The sequence below is a fragment of the Tinamus guttatus genome, unplaced genomic scaffold, assembly GCF_059628265.1.
Source record: "Tinamus guttatus ecotype Peru unplaced genomic scaffold, ASM5962826v1 Tinamus_guttatus_pri_ptg000472l, whole genome shotgun sequence".
NCBI lineage: Eukaryota > Metazoa > Chordata > Aves > Tinamiformes > Tinamidae > Tinamus > Tinamus guttatus.
The window spans coordinates 2569180-2582229 of NW_028289006.1; the positions used below are offsets into that span (position 1 = coordinate 2569180).

A 13050-nucleotide genomic window follows, 5' to 3' on the forward strand; every position below is an offset into this window, starting at 1 on the left:
TACCCGCAGCTACAGCTCCATGATGGGTGACATGAAAAGCCAAACATGTCCTGGCGATTCCCGCGGCCTAACACAGAACACTGACACAAACGCGGCACAACAGGAAATGTAGCGCCCGCATCCCAGCCTACCCCGTCCGCCGCACAGCGCCTTTGTTGGAGCGACGCGAAATGGCGGCCGCGGCAGCGGGGAGGGCGGGGCGGCGGCCCCGGGACTCGCGCCCCCATTGGCCGCATTTTGCTGCAGACTCGCGCCCAGCGCCCCCGGCCGCGACCCACCCCCCGCCTCCGTCCCCCCCCACCTCCCGCCGCCGCCCCCACGAGCCGGGCGAGGCCGCGGGCACCGAGCGCCGCGGGGAGGGCGCGGGGAGCCGCGTCGTGCGCGGCCGCGGGAGACGGAGCCGCTGCCCGAGACGGAGCCGCTGCCCGAGACGGAGCCGCCGCCCGCGGGCTCCCCGCGCTGGGCCCGGAAGCCTCTCGCCCCGCCCTGCAGCTCCCGGCGCCCGCCCGCGCGCGGGAGCGTCCCCGTGACTGTCGCCGGGGAGCGGGTGGGGAAGGAGAGAAGGAGGGAGGGAAAGAGGGAGGGAGCGGGGCAGGAGAAGAGCCCGCCCTTGGCCTGCCCCGCCGCCCGCCCCAGTCCCCAACCAGGTCGGACCGCCGGCCATATAGAGCGGGCGCGGGCGCCGCTTCCCGCCACTCGCAGCGCGTCTCGGGAGTGTAGGCGGCAGCATGTCCGGCAGGGGCAAGGGCGGCAAGGGGCTCGGCAAGGGCGGCGCCAAGCGCCACCGCAAGGTGCTGCGCGACAACATCCAGGGCATCACCAAGCCGGCCATCCGGCGCCTGGCTCGGCGCGGCGGCGTCAAGCGCATCTCGGGGCTCATCTACGAGGAGACGCGCGGCGTGCTCAAGGTGTTCCTGGAGAACGTGATCCGCGACGCCGTCACCTACACGGAGCACGCCAAGCGCAAGACGGTCACGGCCATGGACGTGGTGTACGCGCTCAAGCGCCAGGGCCGCACCCTCTACGGCTTCGGCGGCTAAGTTGGGCTCGGCAACGCTCGCGCTTCTGCAACAACAACAGCACAAAGGCTCTTTTCAGAGCCACCCACCTTGTCGAGAGAAGGGCTTTGATCGCTTCTTGCGCCACGAACGCATGTTGCCTTGGGACTTGCCGATTTGGGGCGAGGGAGGGGGAAACGGACCTTCAGGAGAAAGCGGGGAGGGGAGGGGAGGCGCTGCTTGACCCGTAACCTTGTTTCTTTCACCCTACACCACATTCAGAAAGAAAAAAAAAGTGCTTTAAAGGGGGAGAAAATTATTATTTTTTTTAAAAAAAAAAAACAGCTTCGACCCTCCTCAGAAAAGAGAAGGGCTGCGGCAGCTTCTCAGCTGCATCCCTCCTCGCTGGGCTCGAAAGAAAAGCGCTCGTTTGCGCGTTGAAATCAGGGGGCGGGGAGAGGCTGCCCGAACGCGCTCCTTTGAGGGGGGGGCGGTTAGAGGAAGGGAAGCCGAGACCCGGCGCCCAGACGTGAGTGGCAGCCGGAGCGGGGCTGTGGGAGAGCTCTCTCCCACCGCCGGCCACGGGCTGGGGAGAACCTCGGGCGCACGCGGGCTGCCCGTAAAATGGCGGGACCGTTTCCTCCTCCCGCCATGGCGCGCTCTGCTCCGTGGGCGGAGAAAAGAGGGAGGAGAGGGGGGAGAAGGGGAAGGAAGAAGAGCGAGCAGAAACGGCTCGAAACACTTGTGGCGCCACAGATTCTGTAAAGAGCGGGCTGCCAGGCCGGCGCAAAACGCCTTTTTGCCTCCAGCCGAGCGGGACAGGTGGGTCCCCTCCGCCACTGCACGTCCCCATACATCGAGCCTTAACCCCAGCAGCGCCGGCTTAAGAGGACTGAAGGCAGCCGGAAGGGCAGGAGGGGGATGGGGAGGAGGGAACGGAGCCCAGAGCGCTGCTCCCACGCGCACTGCGCAAAATACCGCCAGGGCCGAGTCCACGCCCGGCACTGGCCACCCCCCGGCCTTCCCCAAGAACAGGGATAACAGCTCTCCTCCGTGCCAAAGTGGTGGCTCTTAAAAGAGCCTTTGGTTTGGGCGGTCGCAGCCGGGCGCCGGCTCCGGCAGGAGCCTCAGGCGCGCTCGCCGCGGATGCGCCGGGCGAGCTGGATGTCCTTGGGCATGATGGTGACGCGCTTGGCGTGGATGGCGCACAGGTTGGTGTCCTCGAAGAGCCCCACCAGGTAGGCCTCGCTCGCCTCCTGCAGCGCCATCACGGCCGAGCTCTGGAAGCGCAGGTCCGTCTTGAAGTCCTGCGCGATCTCGCGCACCAGCCGCTGGAAGGGCAGCTTGCGGATCAGCAGCTCCGTCGACTTCTGGTAGCGCCGGATCTCGCGCAGCGCCACCGTGCCGGGCCGGTAGCGGTGCGGCTTCTTCACGCCGCCCGTGGCCGGCGCGCTCTTGCGGGCCGCCTTGGTGGCCAGCTGCTTGCGCGGCGCCTTCCCGCCCGTCGACTTACGCGCCGTCTGCTTCGTGCGCGCCATCCTCTCGCTGCACTTTTTTTCCGACAACGGAAAGAAGCAGCGCGCAGCCCCTCGAGCTCTATTTATAGGCCGCTGCTACCCCTCCCCCTCGGCTGCTCGCAGGGAAGAATCTCATTGGCGCGTTCGAAATCTTCCCCGCCCCCTTGCCCGTTCCCCGCGCGCTGCGGGCCCTTCCTCTCCGAATTCGTGTTAAAGGGAGAGGGGGGCGTAATCGGCTCTTCTTTCCGCAGTTACGTCGCTTTTTCTTTGTGAGTGAAAAAGCTCGTTGAGATATGGTTACTATTCGTAACAATAAGCACTTACATACAGAAGATTGAGGTAAGGTTTACCCTCTGAAAGAGAGGATAACATAAAATCTCGATTTCGGGTATAAAATGAAAGAACGCTCAGGTCTTTAAAAGAGACTTTGGCTCTTTAATATTAGAAGACCGGAAGAACACTGCGTTAATAAGTGCTTCACTATCTTTACAGTAGAACGTGAAGCATGATAATTTTTCCCCTGTTTACGAGAACGTGAGCTGCAACGGTTACAGTGTTAATGTTTTAAATCTATAGATTATTATAGAACATAGTGAAAATATGTTCTGGGTTACTCTAACCATATTTATTTACTTTTTTATAGATACGTCGCTATATAGAAAGGAAAAGAAAATATCTAAAGCACAATAAAAAATCATAAAGAAAAAAAATCGCATTTATAAATAAAAGCTCCAGGTAGGAGCAGACCTCCCTGAGAAAGCTGGTTGGGGCGCCTTTGCTAACGCGGGTCTTTCAAATCCGTCCAATGAGAGCGAGTCTTTCGATCAACCAATGGGGAAAGAGCGGGGGATATAAATAGGAGCCAGAGCGGCGCGCCGATTCCGCATTTCTTTGTTCATCTTTGGTTTTCCTGTAAGGGGGAACTCAGTCATGGCGCGCACGAAGCAGACAGCGCGTAAGTCGACGGGCGGGAAGGCGCCGCGCAAGCAGCTGGCCACCAAGGCGGCCCGCAAGAGCGCGCCGGCCACGGGCGGCGTGAAGAAGCCGCACCGCTACCGGCCCGGCACGGTGGCGCTGCGCGAGATCCGGCGCTACCAGAAGTCGACGGAGCTGCTGATCCGCAAGCTGCCCTTCCAGCGGCTGGTGCGCGAGATCGCGCAGGACTTCAAGACGGACCTGCGCTTCCAGAGCTCGGCCGTGATGGCGCTGCAGGAGGCGAGCGAGGCCTACCTGGTGGGGCTCTTCGAGGACACCAACCTGTGCGCCATCCACGCCAAGCGCGTCACCATCATGCCCAAGGACATCCAGCTCGCCCGGCGCATCCGCGGCGAGCGCGCCTGAGGCTCCTGCCGGAGCCGGCGCCCCGCTGCGACCACCCAAACCAAAGGCTCTTTTAAGAGCCACCACTTTGGCACGGAGGAGAGCTGTTATCCCTGTTCTTGGGGAAGGCCGGGGGGTGGCCAGTGCCGGGCGTGGACTCGGCCCTGGCGGCATTTTGCGCAGTGCGCGTGGGAGCAGCGCTCTGGGCTCCGTTCCCTCCTCCCCATCCCCCTCCTGCCCTTCCGGGTGCCTTCAGTCCTCTTAAGCCGGCGCTGCTGGGGTTAAGGCTCGATGTATGGGGACGTGCAGTGGCGGAGGGGACCCACCTGTCCCGCTCGGCTGGAGGCAAAAAGGCGTTTTGCGCCGGCCTGGCAGCCCGCTCTTTACAGAATCTGTGGCGCCACAAGTGTTTCGAGCCGTTTCTGCTCCCTCTTCTTCCTTCCCCTCTCCCCCCTCTCCTCTCTCTTTTCTCCGCCCACGGAGCAGAGCGCGCCATGGCGGGAGGAGGAAACGGTCCCGCCATTTTACGGGCAGCCCGCGTGCGCCCGAGGTTCTCCCCAGCCCGTGGCCGGCGGTGGGAGAGAGCTCTCCCACAGCCCCGCTCCGGCTGCCGCTCACGTCTGGGCGCCGGGTCTCGGCTTCCCTTCCTCTAACCGCCCCCCTCTCAAAGGAGCGCGTTCAGGCAGCCTCTCCCTGTCCCCTGATTTCAACGCGCAAACGAGCGCTTTTCTTTCGAGCCCAGCGAGGAGGGATGCAGCTGAGAAGCTGCCGCAGCCCTTCTCTTTTCTGAGGACGGTCGAAGCTTTTTTTTTTTAAAAAAAAAAATAATAATTTTCTCCCCCTTTAAAGCACTTTTTTTTTTTCTTTCTGAATGTGGTGTAGGGTGAAAGAAACAAGGTTACGGGTCAAGCAGCGCCCACCCTCCCCTCCCCGCCTTCTCCTGAGGGTCCGTTTCCCCCTCCCTCGCCCCAAATCGGCAAGTCCCAAGGCAACATGCGTTCGTGGCGCAAGAAGCGATCAAAGCCCTTCTCTCGACAAGGTGGGTGGCTCTGAAAAGAGCCTTTGTGTTGTTGTTGTTGCAGAAGCGCGAGCGTTGCCGAGCCCAACTTAGCCGCCGAAGCCGTAGAGGGTGCGGCCCTGGCGCTTGAGCGCGTACACCACGTCCATGGCCGTGACCGTCTTGCGCTTGGCGTGCTCCGTGTAGGTGACGGCGTCGCGGATCACGTTCTCCAGGAACACCTTGAGCACGCCGCGCGTCTCCTCGTAGATGAGCCCCGAGATGCGCTTGACGCCGCCGCGCCGAGCCAGGCGCCGGATGGCCGGCTTGGTGATGCCCTGGATGTTGTCGCGCAGCACCTTGCGGTGGCGCTTGGCGCCGCCCTTGCCGAGCCCCTTGCCGCCCTTGCCCCTGCCAGACATGCTGCCGCCTACACTCCCGAGACGCGCTGCGAGTGGCGGGAAGCGGCGCCCGCGCCCGCTCTATATGGCCGGCGGTCCGACCTGGTTGGGGACTGGGGCGGGCGGCGGGGCAGGCCAAGGGCGGGCTCTTCTCCTGCCCCGCTCCCTCCCTCTTTCCCTCCCTCCTTCTCTCCTTCCCCACCCGCTCCCCGGCGACAGTCACGGGGACGCTCCCGCGCGCGGGCGGGCGCCGGGAGCTGCAGGGCGGGGCGAGAGGCTTCCGGGCCCAGCGCGGGGAGCCCGCGGGCGGCGGCTCCGTCTCGGGCAGCGGCTCCGTCTCGCGCGGCCGCGCACGACGCGGCTCCCCGCGCCCTCCCCGCGGCGCTCGGTGCCCGCGGCCTCGCCCGGCTCGTGGGGACGGTGGCGGGAGGTGGGGGGGGACGGAGGCGGGGGGTGGGTCGCGGCCGGGGGCGCTGGGCGCGAGTCTGCAGCAAAATGTGGCCAATGGGGGCGCGAGTCCCGGGGCCGCCGCCCCGCCCTCCCCGCTGCCGCGGCCGCCATTTCGCGTCGCTCCAACAAAGGCGCTGTGGGGCGGTTGTAGCGGCTTCGCGTCTCATCTTTTTTAGAGAATCGAGTTAGAATCTTACAGTCCAATAGAACTATTATATACCTTTTTTTTTCAGATTGCTAGAACATTTGAAACTATGCAGTCCTTTTATATGTTCTTTTTTTAGTTACAGTCATACCTGGCATATGCATTTTGTTGATAGATACCATGCCTTAGTCTTCCTTTTCCTGTTATTTCTGCTTATAATGGGTTTTTTTGGAACAGAATTTTTTATCAGATGCATTTGCATTGCCACTGTTATAGCGAAAAGCACATCACTGTAATGATTCTTTTTTTTTCTCGTTGTTTTTAGAAATTTCAGGTTGTCAAAAATCATTACTTTCAGAAACTAAACTATATTCTCCACTCTCCCATTATCTCTTTATTCCAAGTCATAACTTTTTTTTTTGGTGCAGGAATTTCATATTCTTGAAATCATTTGGTATATGTATTTATGGAATGCCTTACTTATTAGAAAATCTTCAGTTGACAGTGGCACTCAACAATTCAAAATACCAAGAAAGACTCTTTTCACTTTCAGTGGCTAGGTATACCGCATATAACACAAATAGATTTAATGCTCCAGCCTCATCATCTAAAAGACCCCCTAACAGCTACCAATAGGAGACCACTCTGATTTGATTTTAAGGTCCCTCATACACTTCGAAAATAGTTTGCCAGTATAATCACATCCATGTAAAAAGCTGTGTTTCAGCATTAGTATATTTGGAATAACTCTAATGTCCCGTCCTAGACTTCTCTCCTTGATTAAACTGGTCTAGGTCTTTTTCCTGATATCTTTCCGTGGCTTTTCTCCCTGTTTGCCTGCACAGTGCAATACACTCGAATAAAATTAAATGAAGTTCAGAAACTGAGTTAAAACAGCTAGCATCTATTCCATTCCACTAGTGTTAAAAAACGTGGGGTTTTTTTTCCTTTTTTTTTTTCTCTCATCTTTTTGCTTTGGATATTTTTTGGCGGGGGTGAGGGATTTTTTTTTTTCTTCCAGTAGCCTTCGGTATCAGCTCTGTATTCAGTAAGCCAAAGCTGTTACACGGATTCTTTTCTTTTCCTCATAAGACAGCATAGTTCTCCAACAGTCCTGGTCAATGAGGCTGTAGAATGTGGGATAAGAGATAAGATACAGTTTGTGAATTCAATTTTTTGTGAAGCCATTTCTGGACAACAAGCACTATCAGAAAAAGAATTATGCTTCTGACTTCAGACTTCAGAATGAGAAAGGTTATGTCCCTGAAAAAAAAAAAAAAGGAAAAAAAAATCTGTGCATAACCCATCCAGGAGCTGTAGTGGCAAAACATTAGCTTTATATTAAGCTGTATCATTTTTCATTATCTTCTAGGAACTTCCAGCCTGAGGAGTTAACTGAATTGATAAAAGCTGCACCTGCAAGACAAGGTATTTTCCTATAGGAAACATCCTCGGGGAAAAGACAGTGCCCCACAGTTACATAGGTTTAGCAGTGGAAAGTGGACTGGTAACAAAGTCAATCTCTGAGACTGCTCAGTTGCACTGGAGCTGCTAATGAAGCCTTTTCTCTGTTCCCTGCCTTTGACCCAGGCTCCTAACTAGACAGGTTTATTTCTGTGGGACAATCCAGGGCCTTGGCTAATCACTAGCACTTCCATTGTTGTTAAAGTGGGTGGACAATCTTAAGAACTTCCCATCTAGTTCAACAGCAGTTTGTTTAGATTACCAAGAAATTTTTAACCTGAAATTTAAAACCTGATTTCTGTGTCCCTATAGCCTGATCTCTAGTCTCAGTTCCTCCACCATCATTTCTGAAGTTTCACTTTCCCTTCTTTTTAAGAACTTCAGCTTCCTTTATAGAAAGCTACTAATGTTCTCCTAACTCCCTCCTGCCCTCATTTTTTTTTTCCAGCCCTCTGCAGCTGCTCCCTAACTACCTCTTTAAGAAGTACATCCGAAGTAATTGACCTGCAGTTATGAGCTGATTTTTCATTTCTCAGGCTATTATCAAGCAGTAGTTTTTCAGGTCGTATCTGTTCCCTTTACTCAGGGGAGGTCTAGCCCGTTTTCATTCTGCTTATCAGATCTTGGTGAACCTGTTGAAACTGAGTGTCTCCCACCTAGATCAATTGTCACTTTTGTCTGAGACTGACCAACAGACTCAAAGGGATTAACAGATAGTGTTTGTCTGAATAAGATATTTTTGTTTTAAGCAAAAGAGCTGTCTGTTTTCTCTTCCATAATTTACTCCTAGACCAGAAGGTGTTGATTTTACCATTATACTGTCCCGTGTCATCCTATATTTTCTCTTCCGGGGTACATAAGACAATCAACAGCCTTTTTTTTTTTTTTTTTTTTTCCCTGCCATTGAGGCAAAATCGGGAAGCCCAGGCCACTCTGTGTTGGGGTTATGCCAAGGCCCGGACTTTCATAGGTGTTTGTGAGAATAACTGCCACGGCCAAGACAGAGGGGTTCTCTGTTGACCGCTCTTCCAGGTAAAGTGTATTACAAAAGGAAGCATCAAGGTTCACAACAAATACAGGGATTGTTTACTTCTTAGAAGATATAGCACCCTGGATTATCCGCCTGCCTTTCTGAGAAAGAGAAAAGTAGTCCTCGCCAAAAGACAGAGGCAGCTCCTGCCTGCCTTATTTGTCCAAACTGGTCCAGAGGTCAGACAGTGAGGAGAGAGGGAAATGGGGCAGAGGGAGATGTTCCTTGACCCTGGCAGGGAGAAGGAGCGGTAAAGCAGAGAGCTGGAGCATCAGGGAAGCAGCATAAGATGCCTAACTCTGATAGCTGCTTTTTGCTTTCCCCAGATTAGGTGCTGAGCACAACAGGGACACTCGCAGACAAGTTTTACAGGAAAGGTCCAATTCTGTACTCAGCCTTCCTTCAGACATAAAAAAATTTTGAAAGTGTGTATGTATATGTGTGTGCAGGGCGGGGGTGGCGGGCGAGGCATGAGAAGCCTGATAATTTTTGAGATATTTTCATTCTTTATACTAGAATCTCTAACACAATCCTTATTCATATTGTCTCCTTGATTATTTGGTTTTGTTGCCATTGTATAATGAGCCACAAGACATTTTAATTTAAAAAATACTCCTAACACACATTTGTGCAAACATACAGGGTAAACATCCATCAAAATCAAAGCACATTTATTCTTTGATTATACAAAGCAAAATCCTTAACAGATCGGATTTTTTTATATTATAAAATCATTTTATCTATTAAAATACATTTGCTGCTTCTGCAAACAGGAGAACAGTCTGAATTTCTGATTCATGATAAATTCGGAATCCAATTTTAAAGGCACGTTATATTTTCATTACCAAGAATTTTTTTGCTTTCTAATTATTCTTCCAATGCTTATGTCCAAAAATGCACACATTCTTCCTCCCAAATCAGAAATGAGAACAAAATTCTCGACTTATTTAACATTGTAAAAGACATACCATGCACATATGGGAGAGAAGATTTTTTTTCAAACACTAATGATTAGTATCCCAAAAGGTGAACAATTTTGGGGGCTATATGTTTATATATTTCTCTTATCCCTTTAGATCATGACTGCTATATATGTAGGCTATTATATAAAGTGTACATCTGTCCATCCATACATAAATATATGGAGGGTGCATGTATGTATGTATGTAGTATAATAAGACAAAAAAAAAGAGTCATCTGAAGAAAATGACGATAATCTCGCCGTGTATATACATATTTATCGCTATAGCTGGCTAGACGGCCCCACGGCCGGGCGGGCGCACGCAACCCGGCGGACTTGCGGCCAAGACTTCCTCAAACCCGTTCAGAACCCCCCAGACAATCTTTATCCGGGACCGTTCAGCGATTGAAACGGCTCGTCGTAATTGGCTGGCCACGGTTGTGACCTCTAGCCAATAGGAACATGGAATTCGTAATGCACCAATGGCAAAGTGCTTTGTGCCAGAAGCGACGTCACTGGCGCCGTTAGCCAGTAGGAACGCAGAGAGCGGAGGCTGTAGATTTGCATAAGGCCCCTATAAATACGGGAGTAGCAGCATTCGCAGCTACTCTGGTGCTCCGGTGCGATCAGAGAGTTGTCGGCATGCCTGAGCCAGCGAAGTCTGCGCCCGCGCCCAAGAAGGGCTCCAAGAAGGCGGTGACCAAGACGCAGAAGAAGGGCGACAAAAAGCGCAAGAAGAGCCGCAAGGAGAGCTACTCCATCTACGTGTACAAGGTGCTGAAGCAGGTGCACCCGGACACGGGCATCTCGTCTAAGGCCATGGGCATCATGAACTCCTTCGTGAACGACATCTTCGAGCGCATCGCCGGCGAGGCGTCGCGCCTGGCGCACTACAACAAGCGCTCCACCATCACGTCGCGGGAGATCCAGACGGCCGTGCGGCTGCTGCTGCCCGGCGAGCTGGCCAAGCACGCCGTCTCCGAGGGCACCAAGGCTGTCACCAAGTACACCAGCTCCAAGTAGAGCGTCCTGGACCGTCTGTTTTAACCCAAAGGCTCTTTTAAGAGCCACCTATTTTTTCAAGTAGAAGGGCTGATTTTACTCTTGATTCAAGAAAGGTATGTAAATTCAGTTCTATTTATAAATAACTAAATTATAATAATTCCACTATTTCATGGACTTAATTGTTTCTTTAGAATTTGGAGGGCTTTTAATTCTGTACTGGTTTAAAGTATGTCATACTAGAAGTATTGAACTACATTTTGCTATCATGCTATCGCTTCTGAGCTTGAATGTGGTTGAGAATAAAAGCAACTTTTTCATTCTCGCGTTTGTTAGCGCTTCTATTTCGAAACATGGAAGCCTCTGGGGGGAAGGCAGGGAGTCCTTTAAAAATATATATACTGTAATAACTGACTATATGTTTTAAGTTTCTCTTGCTTTGTAGTTTAGGCAGGTTTCAATTACTATTAAGAATATGTCTTCTTCGCACCGCAACCATTCACCCGGAGGCAAAAAATAATTAAAAAAGTAGTTTCTGTCCTTAATAAATGCTTACAGAGCAGCTATTCCCTAAGCCTTCCAGACGCTATTTCACCACGGTTTCCCATGGATCATCCTTCCCCTCACCTTCTATTATTTTTCAATAAAGAAACTGTGTCCCTTTTCGAAATCTTGAAGGCAGAGGAGGAATCTTATTTATGAGTGTTTTTCCCAACTTGAAACGCCCTTGCACGAAGTCTGTTGATGCTGCTTTTCTTTCTTTTATTATGGTCCCGGTGCGAACCTGAGGGACATGTCGGGGTGGGGGCGGGAAGTGTGTGAGAGGTTCGGAACACAAAATTTGCTGGACACCACTTCAGTATGGGAGAGGGGGAAAAATAAGAATAAAAATAACAATAAAAGAGGCTCCGTTCCGGCCCGGGGTGGCGGTGCTGCCGGGTCAGGTAGAGCGGGGCGGCCGCTCCGCTCCCGTCCCCGCCCGCGAGGCGGCCCCGGGAACCGCCTCGGTCGGGGCTGGAACCACTGCGTAACAGGGGGCGGGGCCCGGCGGGCGGAAGGAACCAATCAGCGCTTAGCGCGGGTTTTTTAAACCCTCCCCCCTGCCGCACCCCGCCCGCTGTCCGGGGAGGTGCCTGCGCCGCCCCCCCCGGCGGACGCCGCGGCGGGGCGGGCGGGGGGAGGGACGAACCCCGCTATCGTCGGCTCCCATTCACAGCTACTTAACAAGCGCTGTCTGGAAACTCATCTTGCGAGGGAGCTGTGCCCAAAGCGCCTATATGCCGTTTTTTTTTTTTAAGTCCCTCTCAAAAGAAAATTAGTTGACTGCAGTGTCTCAGCTCTTTTTGAGAATAAGGGGGTGGCTCTTAAAAGAGCCTTTGGGTTTATTTAAATGAGTAGACTCTATAATTTTTCTAAGTCGTTTTACTTCTTCTTGGGCGCCGCCTTTTTCGCTTTGGCTGCTTTGGGCTTGGTCGCCTTGGGCTTGGCAGCCTTGGGCTTCACCGCTTTCGCCTTGGCCGGGCTCTTCGCTGCCTTCTTGGGGCGCCCAGCCTTGGCTGCTTTCTTGGGGCTCTTGGCTGCTTTCTTGGCCGCGGCAGCCGCCGGCTTCTTCGCTTTCTTGGGGCTCTTCTTCACCGCCGCCGCCTTCTTGGGCTTCTTGGCGGCGCTCGCGGGCTTCTTGGCCGCCGCCTTCTTGGGCTTGGCTGCCGCCGCCGCGCGTTTCTTCGGCGCTTTCTCTTTGGTCTCGCCGGGCTTCTTGTTAAGCTTGAAAGAGCCGGAGGCGCCGGTGCCCTTGGTCTGCACCAGGGTGCCCTTGTTGACGAGGCTCTTGAGCCCCAGCTTGATGCGGCTGTTGTTCTTCTCCACGTCGTAGCCGCCGGCCGCCAGCGCCTTCTTGAGCGCGGCCAGCGAGAGCCCCTTGCGCTCCTTGGAGGCGGACACGGCCTTGGTGATGAGCTCGGTGACGCTGGGGCCCGAAGCCTTGCGGGCTTTGGAGCCGCCCGCCGCCTTCTTGGGCTTCTTGGCGGCGGCCTTGGCGCTGGGGCCGGACACGGCGGGAGCGGCAACAGGCGCGGTCTCCGACATGGTGCGGGCGTCGTCCACAAACCAGGGGAAAACACTGGGCCTGGAGCAACTCAGCGGCCTCGTATTTATAGAGACGAGACGCGCGCTGATTGGTGCCTTGCAGAGCCCGCCCCGCCGCACGGCAGAGAGGTCCCTTCTCCCTGCTCATTTTGTGTTTCTTAGGAGCCGAAAAAGCGCCTTTTTCTCCGAATTCCTGCCACGGAATCACCCCAACTCGCAGCGGCGGGGGAAGGGGAGGCTGCTTTTCCGCTCGGCGGAGTTCCCCCCCGGAGAGGCCAACGGTGAGTTAAAAAAGAGCCGATAAACCCCGAGTCCTGGACCTGGAGAGACCTCGAGAGACAGAAACTTTTGTTTTTCCTTCTAAATAAAATCTTCGGCGTGGACAACTAAATCTCCACACCAGCTAATTACTATTCTTTAAAGGGTCTTCTCTCAATCTGAACTGAAAAACAAGGATTTGAACAGATATTTTATTGGCAATTTGATTTCAAAGAGAAGGAAGTAACACAGGCTCATCTTGAGCACTGAATATGGATTAGAAATTAGCTTCTTTGTCCAAAATCCTTTATCCCTTTAAAAATAATTAAAATAAACTAAATTACTGCATTATGTTACAGGGCAGAAAGCAGATTAACGACCTGTGAAGGACTGCTTTTGTCCCAAAAGGAGTTGACTTTTTA

General features: G+C 53.8%; 6 protein-coding genes across 6 annotated transcripts; 3 read left to right on the forward strand and 3 right to left on the reverse strand.

The window, feature by feature from the left end:
* Positions 1-728: 728 nt before the first annotated feature.
* Positions 729-1107, forward strand: LOC148593001 (histone H4). The gene has a single exon (XM_088532840.1). It carries the CDS (start codon positions 729-731, stop codon positions 1038-1040), a length of 312 nt encoding a protein of 103 aa, XP_088388966.1. The 3' UTR covers positions 1041-1107.
* Positions 1108-2121: 1014 nt separating this feature from the next.
* On the reverse strand, positions 2122-2536 carry LOC148593002 (histone H3). Its single transcript, XM_088532839.1, has one exon. It carries the CDS (start codon positions 2534-2536, stop codon positions 2126-2128), a length of 411 nt encoding a protein of 136 aa, XP_088388965.1. The 3' UTR covers positions 2122-2125.
* A 909-nt stretch (positions 2537-3445) lies between these two features.
* Positions 3446-3875, forward strand: LOC104577405 (histone H3). The gene has a single exon (XM_010224864.2). The coding sequence runs from the start codon at positions 3446-3448 to the stop codon at positions 3854-3856; it is 411 nt and encodes a 136-aa protein (XP_010223166.2). The 3' UTR covers positions 3857-3875.
* A 1000-nt stretch (positions 3876-4875) lies between these two features.
* On the reverse strand, positions 4876-5254 carry LOC148593003 (histone H4). The gene has a single exon (XM_088532978.1). It carries the CDS (start codon positions 5252-5254, stop codon positions 4943-4945), a length of 312 nt encoding a protein of 103 aa, XP_088389104.1. The 3' UTR covers positions 4876-4942.
* A 4622-nt stretch (positions 5255-9876) lies between these two features.
* On the forward strand, positions 9877-10357 carry LOC104566131 (histone H2B 1/2/3/4/6). The gene has a single exon (XM_010212880.2). The coding sequence runs from the start codon at positions 9926-9928 to the stop codon at positions 10304-10306; it is 381 nt and encodes a 126-aa protein (XP_010211182.2). The 5' UTR covers positions 9877-9925; the 3' UTR covers positions 10307-10357.
* A 1279-nt stretch (positions 10358-11636) lies between these two features.
* Positions 11637-12616, reverse strand: LOC104566144 (histone H1.01). Its single transcript, XM_010212898.2, has one exon. The coding sequence runs from the start codon at positions 12368-12370 to the stop codon at positions 11708-11710; it is 663 nt and encodes a 220-aa protein (XP_010211200.2). The 5' UTR covers positions 12371-12616; the 3' UTR covers positions 11637-11707.
* Positions 12617-13050: the final 434 nt, after the last annotated feature.